Source organism: Pleurodeles waltl, chromosome 3_1 (assembly GCF_031143425.1).
Source record: "Pleurodeles waltl isolate 20211129_DDA chromosome 3_1, aPleWal1.hap1.20221129, whole genome shotgun sequence".
Lineage (NCBI taxonomy): Eukaryota > Metazoa > Chordata > Amphibia > Caudata > Salamandridae > Pleurodeles > Pleurodeles waltl.
In genome coordinates this window covers 1960039507-1960053902 of record NC_090440.1, presented here as the reverse complement: position 1 = coordinate 1960053902, position 14396 = coordinate 1960039507, and the positions used below count along the sequence as shown (strand labels likewise).

At 48.1% G+C, this 14396-nt stretch overlaps 1 protein-coding gene across 1 annotated transcript in view; it reads left to right on the top strand.

Annotated features, from left to right (window-relative positions):
• The first annotated feature begins 351 nt into the window (after window positions 1-351).
• The window catches only part of CENPV (centromere protein V), a 28872-nt gene continuing 14827 nt past the window's right edge, over window positions 352-14396 (top strand). Inside the window, exons 1-3 of the mRNA XM_069226326.1 lie at window positions 352-1873; window positions 10560-10658; window positions 11248-11317. Of these exons, the coding sequence (XP_069082427.1) occupies window positions 525-1873; window positions 10560-10658; window positions 11248-11317 (1518 nt within the window). The 5' untranslated portion in view covers window positions 352-524. The remainder of the gene's footprint in view (window positions 1874-10559; window positions 10659-11247; window positions 11318-14396) is intronic.

Here is a 14396-nt window from a genome sequence, read left to right as displayed (position 1 = left end):
AGTGTGTGCAGGTCCCAACCTTTAAACAAAGCTTTCGTGACATTCACCTAAAAAAACACAAGATGGATGCTGCGGTCCCGCACAAGGACATGGCGGACCCCTGCGCTGTACACCGCGGAAGAGATAAAACTGGGGAAAAGTCGCCGGGAATGACCCTGTTTTAGTTTCCACGCAGTTGAATGTGGTGCACGAGTAGGGGCTGTTTGCAATGGTTTGAAAAATGGGCGTTAAAAATATTGTTTGTAGTTGAAATGCGTCCTCTTTATTGGGGAAGGCGGGAAGCGACTTCGGGGCGCCCCCTGGTGGAGCCGCGGCCGCGGAGGGGAGGCAGGAGGGAGGGAGGGGTATAACATATCACACTTCGGGCAGGTGATGGAGAGGCAGTAACTGCTGGTGGTCGGGAGGGGGTCGCCATTTTCAACTGCGAGGGAAGAAAGAAAAGCTAGAGACAAAGCGCCGACTAGCGGAGTGGGACCCAGGCGCGCTGACATCCCCAGGCAGCGAGAGGAGGCGTCGGGCACAGCATGGCGAAGGCGAAGAAGGTGGCGCGGAGCGGCAAGAGCGGGGGCGCGGCCCCAGGGATCGCCGCGCAGAGGGGTCGGCGCGGGGGTGCGGCGGCGATGCCCAAGAGCCCCCTGGTCGGACCGGGCAAGGGCTTCAAGGCGACACCGCTCAAGACCCCAACCCCGTCCCGTAAGGTGGCAGCGTCTCCCGCAGCCAAGAGCCGTCCTGCCCCCAAAGTACGAACACCCCCACCTGCGAAACCCCAGCCGGCCAAGGCTAAGCCTCAGGCGACCCCTGCGAAGCTCAAGTCCCCTCCACCCAAGTCCCCTCTGTCGAAGTCGCTGCCGAAGTCACCTCCTCCGAAGTCACCTCTGCCGAAGTCCCCTCCGCCGAAGTCCCAGGCCACTCCGGCGAAGTCCGCTCCCGTGAAGCCCCTGAGCGCTCCAGCCAAGCCCAAGTCGCCCGCGGTGGTCAAGTCCCGGCTGCCAACGGCGAAGTCCCGGCCACCCCCGAAAGCCCGTCCGCCGACTCCTACCAAGTCCCCCTCCGCTGCGACGGCCCGGTCGCCTGTGAAGCCACAGTCCCCACCTCCTGCCAGGTCCAAGGCTCCTGCCCCCGCGAAACACCAGTCCCCTCCGCCGGTTAAAAGTCGCCCCCCACCCGCGAAGCCCCAGCCCGCGACACCCCCGCCACAGAAGAAGTCCCGGACACCGCCGCCTCCCCGGGCTCCGCTGCAGGCGCGCACCCCTCCTCAGCCGCGGGCTCCGGCGGCCCGCTCCCGCTCCCCCCTCAAGACCCCCGTGGCTCGGTCCCGCTCTCCCCCGCAGCCCCGCAAACCCCCGGCCGCTCGCTCCCGGAGTCCTCCGAAGGCGCGGGCCCGCTCCCCGGAGAAGAATCGGAAGTCTGTGACAGCTCGGTCCCGGTCCCCTCTTAAACCGTCCGCTGCCCGCTCCCAGTCCCCGCCGAAGGCTCCGGCCGCTGCGCCCCAGTCCCCGCCGCCGTCCCGCAAAGCCCCCGCCCCCCGCACGCAGACCCCCGCCGCTGCTTCTCCCTCTCAGGGTCGTAAAGCACCGGCTGCCCGTTCTCTGTCACCGCACCAGGCCCGGAAGGCGCCCGCCGCTCGCTCGCAGTCTCCGCCTCAGGCGCGGAAAGCTCCCGCCGCCCGGTCCCAGTCCCCCCCTCAGGCACGGAAGCCCCCCGTAGCCCGCTCCCCGTCGCCCCCGCCACCCAAGAAGGCCCCCGCCGCACCGCAGCCTGCCAAGAGCGCGCCACTGCTGGACCTGGGTGCACAACGGGAGCGCTGGCACAACTTCCAGAAGCAGCAGAAACTGAGTCCCGAAGCAGCCGCCAAACTCCTGTTGGACTCCTAGTGAGTAGGGGATGGGGGTAGAGGTGCGCACCTGCGGACAACCCATGGTAAACAAGGGAACCTGTGCACGAGATGACTTGTGCCAGTCTCACGGTACGCTATTGGAACTGTTCCCATCTACCGCTAGGTGACTTGTGCTAACCTAACTGTGCAGTGTCGCCAATGCTTGTCTACTTCTTGGTGACTTGTGTTGACCTCATGCTATGCAATGCGATCAGTATCGATCTACCTTTAATCGACTTCCGCCAATCCAACTTTGTGCAGTATGGCTACTGCCCACTTACATGTAGGTATCTTCTAACCTTATGCTGTGCTGTGTGATCAGAATCCCTCTACCTCCAAATGGCTTCTGCAAACACCATGCTGCACAGTACGCCAAGTTGCCACACGCCCATCACCGCGGACACATACCCATTCTACCGCCCGCTGACCTTTGTCACCTGCTAACATGCTCTGCGATGTCCATGTAAATTGTCTTGACCTCTGCCACTGACACCTGCTGACCCGTGGCCCTACTTTTTGACAAGAGGTGACGTGTGCCGCCATGGTCTGGCTTTTACCCCTTCTCTTGCTGAGCACGACACCTGTTTTTCAGTGACCCGTACCCAAAGCACAGCATTTTCACCTGACCCACAGTTAGCATATCTATTCACTTGGCTGCTTCTTTTACATTCCCAACTTTTCACAGAGCGTCATCCTTTCTCCCATAATTACGCTACAATTTTTATTTTGAGTTTACAATATGTCGTGAAGGAAGCAGGAAATCCCATTTTCTCTCACTGATGTATCCCTGTACAGTTTGGTCACTGCTTTTGTGCACCATCTTTCTGTGGGCTCAGCAGTTTAGTACACCTGTCGTGTTTAGTTATATTGTCTGTTTGTGAAATGTCATAGTCTTAACAGACCCCGAGGCATCGTGGTGCTTTCATGGAACGGTCCAGGTATGGGCGCCACAAAGCCCCCTTGTGGCCCCCTCAGCACAGTACCCCAGTGGGAGTGGGGGGCTCAAGTTTCTTTACGCCACTGTGCCTAGGCAGTGTGAGATGGGATATATTACAGTAGGGGTATGGTGACCATATTCAGGACTGTCACTTGCCCACCTCTGTCTCCTTACACCAGTGCTTCCCAACCTTTTGACTTCTGTGGACCCCCACTCCATGATTACTGGGACCCGGGGACCCCCACTGACTCATTATTGGAGTCCGGGGACCCTCCACTAAGTCATTACTATAAACTGGGGACCTAATCTGTTAATATTGTTGCATTTTCTAAGCTGTCGCGGACCCCCAGAGGAGGCGTCGCGGACCCCCAGGGGTCCCAGGACCACAGGTAGGGAACCACTGCCTTACACGATTGCGGTACTTCAACTGGCCCAATGTGTCCTTTGTCGATCGGTCTCTTGGTATTAACATCGCCTGCTCCCATGCGCCTGTCTGTCTTGGCACAGTTTAGCTATCATATCTATTGTTTTTTCTACACTTGGCGCAAAAAAATGCATTTTATTGGGGGGGCGAGAGAGGGGCGCTTTTGCATTTTCTGTCAATGAAATGACCGTTTCCTCGAAGCCTTTCAATCTATAGTTTAAAAAGTGTGTTAATCATTTGCCAAAAAGAGGGCTGCTATGGCTGGAGGCACCTGCCTAATTCAAGGCAGTAACCTGGAGAAAGGGTGACACGATGCAGACCGAAAAGACCTTTTGTCAGGTGTTGTCTTTGACTAGTGAGATCTTCAGAATCGTTCACATCATAATTTAACGTCAACAGAGAGCAGGCCCTTGGTATTGCTTAAGAGGCTCTATATTCTCCATTAATTAAAACTACTCAATAGGTAAAGAAGTGTCAATATATTTGCGACCTAAGTCCAAATAGCGTCTTCCAGTTTTTACGTGGATTTTAAACTTCTCTGTAGCTGCAGACCTGCACGACGCAAAACTTATTTTTATATTTATTTATTTTTGCATTAGCTGATGCGTAGGCTGCCCTAGCATGAACTCAGTTGCTGCCTACTGGGACAGACACTGTCTCTTCCAGGGGAAATTCGAGGTGCGTGTCTTTTTGCTGACGCGGTAGTAGTACCTGCGCCTGTTCAGTATTTTTTGTCTAACGGATGCGCGCCTTTGTGGGATTCTGTTTTGAATTTCACTGGACGATATTAGAGAGTCTTTATTGGGCATGACGTGCTTTTGTTACCGCCTGAGCATTTGTATATGGCGGGCTCTTTAACGCCTGTAGAGAAAGGGATGTGCCTCAAAATGGCTCACCCACTTACAAGTCTTTCAAAAGGCCCAGCGATGCCAAGATGGGAATTTGTATAGCAACGGCGGGACTTGAACGTCGAGAGCCAATGGGATTGCGCGAATCTTCCGTGTAATTACCATATGTGGCTTCACTATGGTTACCAAGCACAATGAACCCTCTCGTTGCCTTGCTCTGGCTCTCATAGATGCTAATTATCGAGTCCTTGTAGGCGTTATCCCCAAAATGTATATATTAAAATGCGCTTGGACGCGCACATAAAGAAACGGGCGCAGAGGCAAACTGTCGCCCTTTGTCTGCTTTCCAAGTCTGTTTGGCAGCAGAAACAGAATACGTGGAAGCGGAATATTTGAAATATGATCTTACTGCCTACAGAGAAGCCTCCGAACAATTCCACCCTGCATTGTCAACAATGAGGGCCTTGGAAGACTGGAGAGTAAAGGGGGAGGGGGGCGTTGACAGTGGGGTGCTCGTTTTAAAAAAATAAGGCGGTTGTTGTCATTTAATGGTGTAGGCAGAAACGTGCGCTTTTGTTGTTGTTGTCGGCATTCAAATCTGAAGAGGGAAACGCGCCATAAGACGAGGGACAGGACTGAAGGGAAAGCTTTCGCGCCAATGTGATCCAGCGGCTGAACGGCTCTTGCTAGTCAAATCATGAACGTATAAGATGCGTTGGGGTTTGGAGAAACGAGTGCGTACGAAGTAGAACTCAGTAGTTCTGCAGTTAAACATACAATGTTAAATGAGAGCGACATTTCATGAAAAATGTGTTGGATCGATTAAATTACACATAAGTCTCAAGAATACGTTTTCCGTGCTTTCGTTTGAGCAGACCCTGCAACGGTGCTGTCCTGTCAAAAAGAGGATGGGACAGGAGCGCGGTACCTAGAGCCTTTCATGCAAACACTAACAATTTGAAGGCGCAGCAGCTGTTGGGGAGCGACATTAAGATGGCGGACCCCCGCCCTGACGTCGTTCTTGGGTTACCGAACAAAGAAAAAAACCGCTCTTCACCCTAATGAAGCCTCCTCTGTTTACAGTGTAACTAAAAAAAAACGTATCCTATTTATACGCTTAGTTGTAGACCCTCGAGTCAGAGTTGTTGATCCGAAGGAAATACCTACTGTATTATTCATTTATTTTCTTATATTTGTTACGTAGCGCTGCTTGTTGTCTTTGCGCAGCACAGCGTTTTACAGACATACACCCAGATGCAAGCATGCAACACCATCCTTTCATCTGGACGACTGCGCAGCCCATCGCCCCTTTCAAATATTGTTTACGTTTGATCAGCGAACATTTTCTTGGCCTCACCACATCCACAGGCAAACTCTAAGACTGCTGGACAATCCAGACATATTCATGCAAGCATAAATCTAATTTTCATTTTCAAGAAGCAACGGGTCGATTAAAGCTCGACATTTGTACCGTGCTTAAGCCCCTGTTGCAGTCCTAAGTGCGTTTTTTCGAGGCCAACAGTAAGTAGCAGGGACGTTCTTGATGAAGATTAGGCACTGATTAGGAAACAATCAACTTATTCGGCTAATCACTTTTAAACCAATTAGATGCATGCATGGCCTTTTGAAATGTAGCCACAGTGTGTGACAGGCCAAGTGGAAAATCTGCTTGCTTCAGTGTCTGACTGGTGACAGTATGTAAACACGGGGCATGTAAGAGGCTCTGTGACACTTAAGTAGAACAAATCTCACTAGATCAGTGGTGGCAGCTGTAACCAGGCACACACTCAATTATTTGCAAGCGACTGAGAAAGATAGTTTAAACAGTTTGGAGGGAAAACGTCTAAAGAAACAGAGGGACCTGAGTTATGGGTTCGTTCTTAGGCTGGGGATCAACCTACTAGGATTAGACTTTAGGTTTTTCGATTCCATGTGGCAAAATATTATGGTTATTCAATCCTGTAGAGAAAAAAAGGAATAACAAATCTTTTCTTATGTCCTCGTTTCACATTTAAAATATGTTCTCGCTAAACGTGTCTCGATTTACAGGTACTACTTAAATGTTCCCCCTTTTTCATTTCGAGCCTTGAGTCTTTGAGGCAGGGCTTGCACTGTGGGACACCGAGATAAATGCGGCACAGCAGGATATGCCTCTGATGTCTGTCTTTTATTATGTTTCTTTTAACACAGGACCTTCGGTAAATGTCCACCTAAGATGACATGGGGAAAGTAGGTGAAGTCTGTTAGCTGAGGCCAGTCCCAGGCCAGGCTGTAGGACACTAGGTGACCAGTTAAGCAGCACAGGGAAGGCGGGGTACCAGAATAACAGACCCCCTCCCCATTCAAGCAACCGTCATCCTGATAAGAGGTAAAGGTGGCTCTGCCTGGGATGCCAAATATCTTTGCACCTGCTTAACCGTTAACCTGGGTGACTGAAAGTGAATACATTTTAAGGTTAAAAAAACACTAATTGTTAGTGTGGCACTGGATACAAAAATATTCACAATAAGGGGTGTTAGTGAGTATATCCTGGGCATTTCCATGGCAAAAGTAGGATATCCACTCTCCCAATACTGGTGGGCAAAGAGGGTCAAGAAACATTCATATTTAGACAGTTGAGAAAAGCAGGTCATCTTACATTTATTAATCACCGAATTGTCAAACTTTGGATTTCATCTGACATAAAGGATGCGAAAGGGATGTTAAGGAGATACCTCCTTGTCAATAACACAGAAGAGTTTAAATACATTTTTCTGGTGGCCAGAGAGTGTAAAAATTGAAGTGTACTTCCTGGTAATGAAAAACATTCGTGAGAAACCAGGGGCTTTGAAATGACATCTAAGAACATTCTTCAAATATTGAGCAACAAATCACAAGGGCATTCAGTTGACCCTAGCCTTGTGGTTAGCATCAGACATCCTCTCAATATTATTAACCTAATTTGATCCACATATCTATCCTGTATGTACTTTACGCAATCTAACTATCATTTCTTTTCATCGTAATCCTTATGAGGGTTGCAATTTTCCCATAGTCTCGTTTTTCTGCCAGCTGTGTTAGTAATGCTGTAGGGAGTTGCCAAATGTGTTGTGGGGAGTAGCTTATGAATCTGTGTACAGATTTTCAAGTCTGGAAGGGATGGGCTTCTCCAGGTGCTAGCTGACTTGGGTCAGAACTTGGAAGAAAGGCTGGCTCCTGCTTAATGGAACAAACTCCATATTGACCGTCAATTACGGTGGACATAGACAAACATTTGACCATTCTCTGCAAGAAAACAAATGAACACACCTTGCACTTAATGTTCTCTGTGACAAAGTAGCCAAGGTAACACAAAAACTTACATTTTTAAGGTACCCAAGGTTACAAGAGGGGTAGCCAAACTGGAATCATTCATTCATTCAGTGCTCCAAACTTTTCGGTGGTGGGCATTCTAGGGACTAGACTGTAAGGCTGGGTTAAACCCTGGTCTGGGAAACCATAGACTGTCCCCACCTCAGACTCGTTTATCACACATTGTAATGAACCCTGGGCTTGTCTTGCACGAGCGCTTGTGGGCTTTTCTCCTACCTCCCTTATTAATACGATATGGTGGTCCCTGGGGCTCCACTTGCAGGTTTCATCAGTTTACAAGAACAACCTTCGTTGTTGAAGAAATACAGGTGACAGCAGATCACAGCCCTCCTAAGAGTGCGCGGTACTAAATAATGTTGGTGGAAACCAAAGCCGCTTTAAACCTACGACAGGCCGCTGTTATCATGTTCAGCATCTATACAGACTGTGCCAGGGTCCGACTTTATCTCCGATGCCGAAAAATGGCATCGGCCCCAAATGTGTACATTGACGGGGCAGTGATGGCGGCCATGCAACCAAAAAAAGCCTTTCTGCCTTAGTGTTAAGTGAACCCCAGGCCCCAGTAACCCTCCACGTAAGGTAACAGCCACTGAGTGTGGGTGTTTTCTGTCACGGTAATGCTTCCAGGTCTAATTTACACATTACTTAACCTTCATGCGTAATGCCTGGTTCTTTGTGAAACGCTCTAAATCCCTCGGGCCCGGTTCGCACTATCAAAACATTCTAAAAGAGAAACGTCTATCTAATAGGAAATGCCCACAGTAAAGTGTTTACCGCCAGCGTTAATTTTTATTGTTTCCAGGGTGTCTTGGAGTGACTTTTACAACAGGGCAGATTATTTTTCCCTTTAAAAAAAATACTAACTAGTAACCATTGTTACTCCTGCCGCCCTCTACTTAAGGGGGCGCTTCGTCTTTATTCTGTTAATGAGCTAGGCTATATGGTCCTCCGTGTTCAAGGTAGGCAGGCCACCATCTCGTTTCTAACTCATCCATCAAATAGGGCAATTGTGCTTTCGCGTTCTTTGTTCACTTTCACTTAAGTGCATTTAGCACATGGGCTGCTTTTAACCAAATGCCAGACAGCGTGCACTGTGTGCGACAGCTTGTCATTCACAACGCGCCCCTCCAGTAACCGTTGAAGATCAGTGGAGGACGCTGAGGCTGCCACTCATGAGCACATTGTACAGTTGTGTTCGGCCTCATTGAAATCAGGGCTTCTAAAGTACTATGTGAAAACCAATCTACTGACTGACAAAGAAGACGAAGGCTGTCGTGTACTCAGAAGTCGGGATCACTGGAGTTGGGAGGTTTCACATATAACACCAAGGGCCACACTAACAGAAGGAAAGAACGGACATTGAGATGGTACTATGCTAAATATGATGCAGATAAAACAGAGGGAGCGCGTGGTGTATAGAAATACGTAAAATTAACCTGATTACAGTAGTCTGACTGGAGCACTCCGTCGTTTTTTTTTTTGTATCTCGATGTTAAGGGCAGGAGCAACCATATGTAAGTCGATAATGGCTCTTTCTCCAGTGAGACAGTTCAGCCCTTCTCCAGTGAGACAGCTCATCCCGGACTGAGAGACCATGTACCCTTCTCTATAAGGACACACAAAAACATATATACACACACACACACGTGTTACTGGACTTTTTCTAGTTAGGTTGCCAACCAGCTGGGGTCTCATATAGCACTCCCAGTAGGGAGGTTTACTTAGACAGCTATCATGTGATTGAAATGCTTAATTAAGCTGGACCAATGGTAATTCCCAAGGCTCCCATCCTTTTTCCTCAATTCAGTATTGGTTAAAGCTCTAGCAACTGAGCAACGAAAGAGAGAGAGACTCACTTACCAATAAACAAAGTTACTGGGACATTATAGTTAGATTAACGTATTACCCGGACAAAACCATGGAAATTCAGCAGTTGTAATTATACTTATCTCAAGAAACTAACTCTTCAAATAAAGTTACTTTTCAGCACAAGTTAGTTTCTTCAAATAAGTATAACTGCTGCATTTATACGGTTTTCGATGGGTTAAAACTTCAACCTAACTGTGACGACCCTGTAACCTTTGTTTTTTTCAGCAAACTCAGTAAAGTAATATCTAATTACCGCATGTTAATACAACCGCTGCCAAGCACGGCCGTTGATAAAATCACCTCTAAACTTTCCACTCAGCAGCTAAAGTGACTGCCGTACTAGGTTTGAAAATTTCATGAAGATTCGCAAATTGGCACCAAAGTTTTATAAGCAAAACAAAAAAAATGCTTTTCCTATGGAAACCAAGTCCAAACTATAACTACCTATTTGCTATCACGAGCTGGATGGATATATATATGTGCGTGTGTGTGTATTTGTGTATATTTAGTTATTTATGATCAACTTTTTCTCATAGACAGTGTTTTTTGTTTTGGTAATGACTTTGGCACTCTTCAAAAAAATTTAAAAATTGGATTGCCACTCACTTCAGGTGATGTGTGGAAAGTTTCAGGTGATTTGTCAAGCAGGTGCAGGAAAAAAGGGGGGTTCCCAAAACACCTTTTCCCCATGCAGTGTCTATGGGAATTTTCCTATTTGTACACACACACAGAACCATAGAAACCCAGCAGTTATAATTATTATACTTATAGTTAATCTTATCTGAAGAAACTATAACTTGTAACTTTAGGCATTAGGTTATACTTTCTTAACATATTAAGTGTAACTGTAGCTGCTGAATTTCTATGGTTTTGTATTGGTATAACGTGAACTTAACTATAATGTCCCTGTAATTTTTTTTTCAGTGAAAATAAATATACACTACAGGCACATATACTTACTTACCTTAACTGTACTTACCATGCGTGGTAAAGATTTCCATGGTAAATGATGTGCGGTAAAGGCATTGTGTGGTAGTGCATGCATTGTAAAGGCCCGTTTCCTTTACAGACCTATGGTGAGGATCATTGAGTACATCGTCTTAGGATGGCCAAGAGCTGTTATACAGGTAGAGATGGGTATGTTTATAAACCACCAATGCATAGTATCTCTTTCAGGGTGGTGACGGACCAATATGAATCATGCTAATTCTTATTTTATCAATTTCTGTTTCTTCCCATTTTGCCCCACACCAGTGAATATAAAGGTCTCGTCAAGCACAATGGAGGCTGCCACTGTGGAGCAGTGCGTTTCGAGGTCTGGGCACCATCTGATCTTCATGTCTTTGATTGCAAGTGAGTACCAGTTGTATTATATAAGTGTTTCTTTTTGTTCTTTTTCTTGGGTATGAACCTGCTCTTTTTTGCCTGACTTTGTTCACGTAAAAATGTATCTTAGGCCATTGTGTAGTTTATAATTCTTTACAGACATTACGCCTGATCAAGTCAACTGGAAACACCCAATCTACCATATTTTTAATGTTCCACAAGAAAACTCGGACTATCTGGTTTCATTTCTTCTACAAACGACTGGCATCTGGTAAAAAAGAACCAGCTTTCTTACAGAAGCTCCAATTTAAATCCTAAATATAAACTCTTGTATTTTGACTAATTATACCCTTATAAATAGGCTTGAGTTGTGAACATCACAAGAAGGGGATGAAATGTGCCTGATATTATTGCATCATTGATGACTTGTAGTTTTGTATCGATTTTTGTCTTTGTGATATCAATGAAATAGGTTATAGTGTGTTTGATACCAGTCCATTTCCCTCCTATGTGAATTCTGCTCTAGTGAGTGTCTTAAAATCCCTTCATCATTCCCCCCATCACAAGACTAGTGTATAACAGCTAGACTTTTACTTCCTGTTTTTGCTTCTTGCAGCTGCAGCATTTGCGTCAAGAAACAAAACCGCCACTTCATTGTTCCTGCTTCCCGCTTCAAGCTGCTCAAGGTAGGTCTGCCTATGTTTTTCTTTGTTTTACACTTAACCTACAGCCATGGTAAATAAACCCTGGTTGCTTTTGCGTTGCCTGCTATTCTCCAACCAATTATGGCCCTTATTTTCATTTTGATCGGTTCATATTCAAATTAGCCTGTTGCTTTCTTTCTTATTGTAAATGTTTCTTACTTTCGAATGTGGAACAGTACATGTTTTCCCATTGGACACCGCTTCTAGCAGCTTCTTTTTATGTAAACATCCCAGGCACCAAGACTAGATCCAGAAACAAAATGTCAGCAGTACCTACGAGCCAGGTAGCGCACGATGGCTTCATTGCAAATCCACGACGCCCCACCGCTGATGATTTAATACACTGTACAGATACACCACAAGTGTCGTGGCCAAGAAGAGGAGTCAAGAGTACCAGGGCTTAGACACCTGAAGCGGAACTGATCACCCCTCCTGAGAGTGAGGGAACTCCCTGCTTCCTTTATGGGCTTCATCTTCACTCGCCATTAAGTCTAGGGAGGTGAAAGTATGTCTTACATAAGCATTTCCCCCCACAACCTGACAACTGTGTTAAGCCAGAATAGCTGTCTTATTTCAGACAGTGAACCCGAGAGCCGCGGGACCACGAGTGACCAAACACTCATCTGCTCTAGAGATTCCTTTGCACTGTTGGAATGCTGATAAAGGTTGGCGGCTCTAAGCATCCACTGCACAGTGGGCTTGAGCAGATCTCTCCCACTGGACACCGTGCTTCTGATCCACTGCACTGAGAAGTTGGGCATTTGTCAATCTCCTCCATTCTCTACCTGGAATTGTGCCGAAGAGTAGCGTTCAATTCCTCGTGGGCGCCCAGCGTTGTCACTGCTCAGTCTCACAAAGACTGTCTAAATTCTAGCTCCTTCCGAGTAGTCAAGTATACCTGCTTATTGGCGCGCAAAGCCGGTGAGAACAAGGCTAAAACGTTAGCAAATACCTTGTTCACCACGAAAAGTCAAAAAAGGCAACGTTTCAGTGTGTTGGGGTGCAGTCTCCCTATTCCCTGAAAAACAAGAAAGGGAAGGGTAACGAGAGCCGACCATTCCTGCTGAGGGCACACTTTCGCCTGGCCAGCTGGAACAGTCTTGATAGTAGGTAGCCCAGCCACAGAATAACGCAGAAAACGAATTGCATTTTGCCATGTGGTACAGACCTTGGGATCACATCCATTAAGACATTAGTACCTTGTGTTAAAACGTAGGCATCCGTGTGTTTTAAAAAACGGACTTGTTCCTCCTACAGATAGCTCAGAGGCTATGTGCAGTGGGTTGGATTAGATGTAGGGTATGACAAGAGGCCATGGTGTTGTACCAGTGGCCACTTCATATAACCGAAGATGGTGCGAAATGTGTTTGGATGCACATGGACCAGACACATTGCATAGCCAAAGGGCAACCTTGTTGAAAGGCATAGAGGGTTCCCTCACTCCCTGCCCTATGACCCCAAATGTGAGCCCAGTTGGTGGGGTGGGAGGAGCACCTGAGTGCCCTTGGGGCACGAGTGAGGAGAGACGCCGGTGGGCGGCCCAGCTAATCACTGAAAGTCCCAGGGGCAGGGGGAGGTCCCTCCTTGAGTAGTGGTGGCAGCAGAGGATCGCCACAACTATAACAGTAAAGGACTGCTGAGACGACCACAACACCCGACATCCACCGGTCCTAGAGGCTGCCCCACAGCATGATTTGCTTGCCAGGAGTCTGCCAAACACAATAAAGGAGTAACTCAGTGCTCCAGAGATTGAGGGGCATAGTGAGGTGGACAAAGAGCCACTGCACTCCAGTGGGCCTGTATCTCCCCAACTGAGGCCTACAATGGGGAGCAGAAAACTGAACGGAACTGCGTCCTGACCTACTGCCCCACATCTGGGGATTTTCCGGGGCCCCTGGGCCAGGAACCGAAAGGGGGGCACAATGGCACATATTGAACTGGAGAGGCTGAACAGTGTGGCGGCGGCCTGTCCTTTGCTGGCCTGAATGTGACCACAGCTCCCAGACTCCGAGACCTCTGGCCCAAGACATGGTGCCGGACAGGGATGCGCTTACGGACCAACTCTGCAAGACATATTCCAGGCTGTCACGACCACTAGAGAAGTCTGGAGACTAAAATTGATTTGCTGGGCGCGGACCTAGGCCTCCTGTGGGATGACCATCAGCGTTTGGCCAAACAAGTGACTGCAACAGAATGGACACTATCAGGCCTGCACCCCAATGTAGTGGAGCTGCGAGTTAAAAAGGCAGCGCTAGAAGCTGAGATGGAAATACTGGAAACCCACACAGAAGGCGGAAAGAACAGATCGCGCAGGAATAACCTCTGAATCGTGGGCATACCGGAGCGGGCAGAAGGCAGAGATCCCTTAATCTTCCTTGAAAGTTGGCTGCGCAAGGAGGTGGTGTTGAAGGGTCGCTACCCCTTCTATGCCCTGGAACAGGCCTGCACTGTGGCAAGGCGGGCGGAATTCCAACATATGTTCTGGAGCTGCCCTGCACTGGCTACGTACTGGGGGAGGGGTGGGAGAGAATCATGGAGACACTGATGGCATAGAACTCAAGGTCTCCTGAGAGGCCCAACACTGCCTAATGGGATGGTTTCCCCAAACGATGAAGGCAAAAGTTATATATGGATGCTGCAAGTGCCTGGGGGACACTAGTAGACACCCTAAGAGACTTAGAGGGGACCTGAGCCCTTCACTAATGTGCAGCTGTGCAACATACACGCAAAGGGACTTTGGGTGAGCATGGCTTCTAGAGAGTGAGCGCAACATCGTAGACGGCCCCGTATACATGAGACAGGGCCTATAGAGCAGAACTACCCCACAGAACGACTGGATGCACCACGGGAAAGGGAAGGAGATGGGATGTTGTGGGATTGTTGAAAGTAAATTTGGGGCGGGCTGTCAGGGCATGTTTGAAACAATGGCTGGTATAATTCTGAATGGGCTGCTGATTGATCAAGACCCGATCACCGATGGATAAATGGGGGAAAAGCAGCTTGTCATAATGTTACACGTGAAGAATCTCCAAAACGAATGAAAGAGCGTCTAGAATACTGA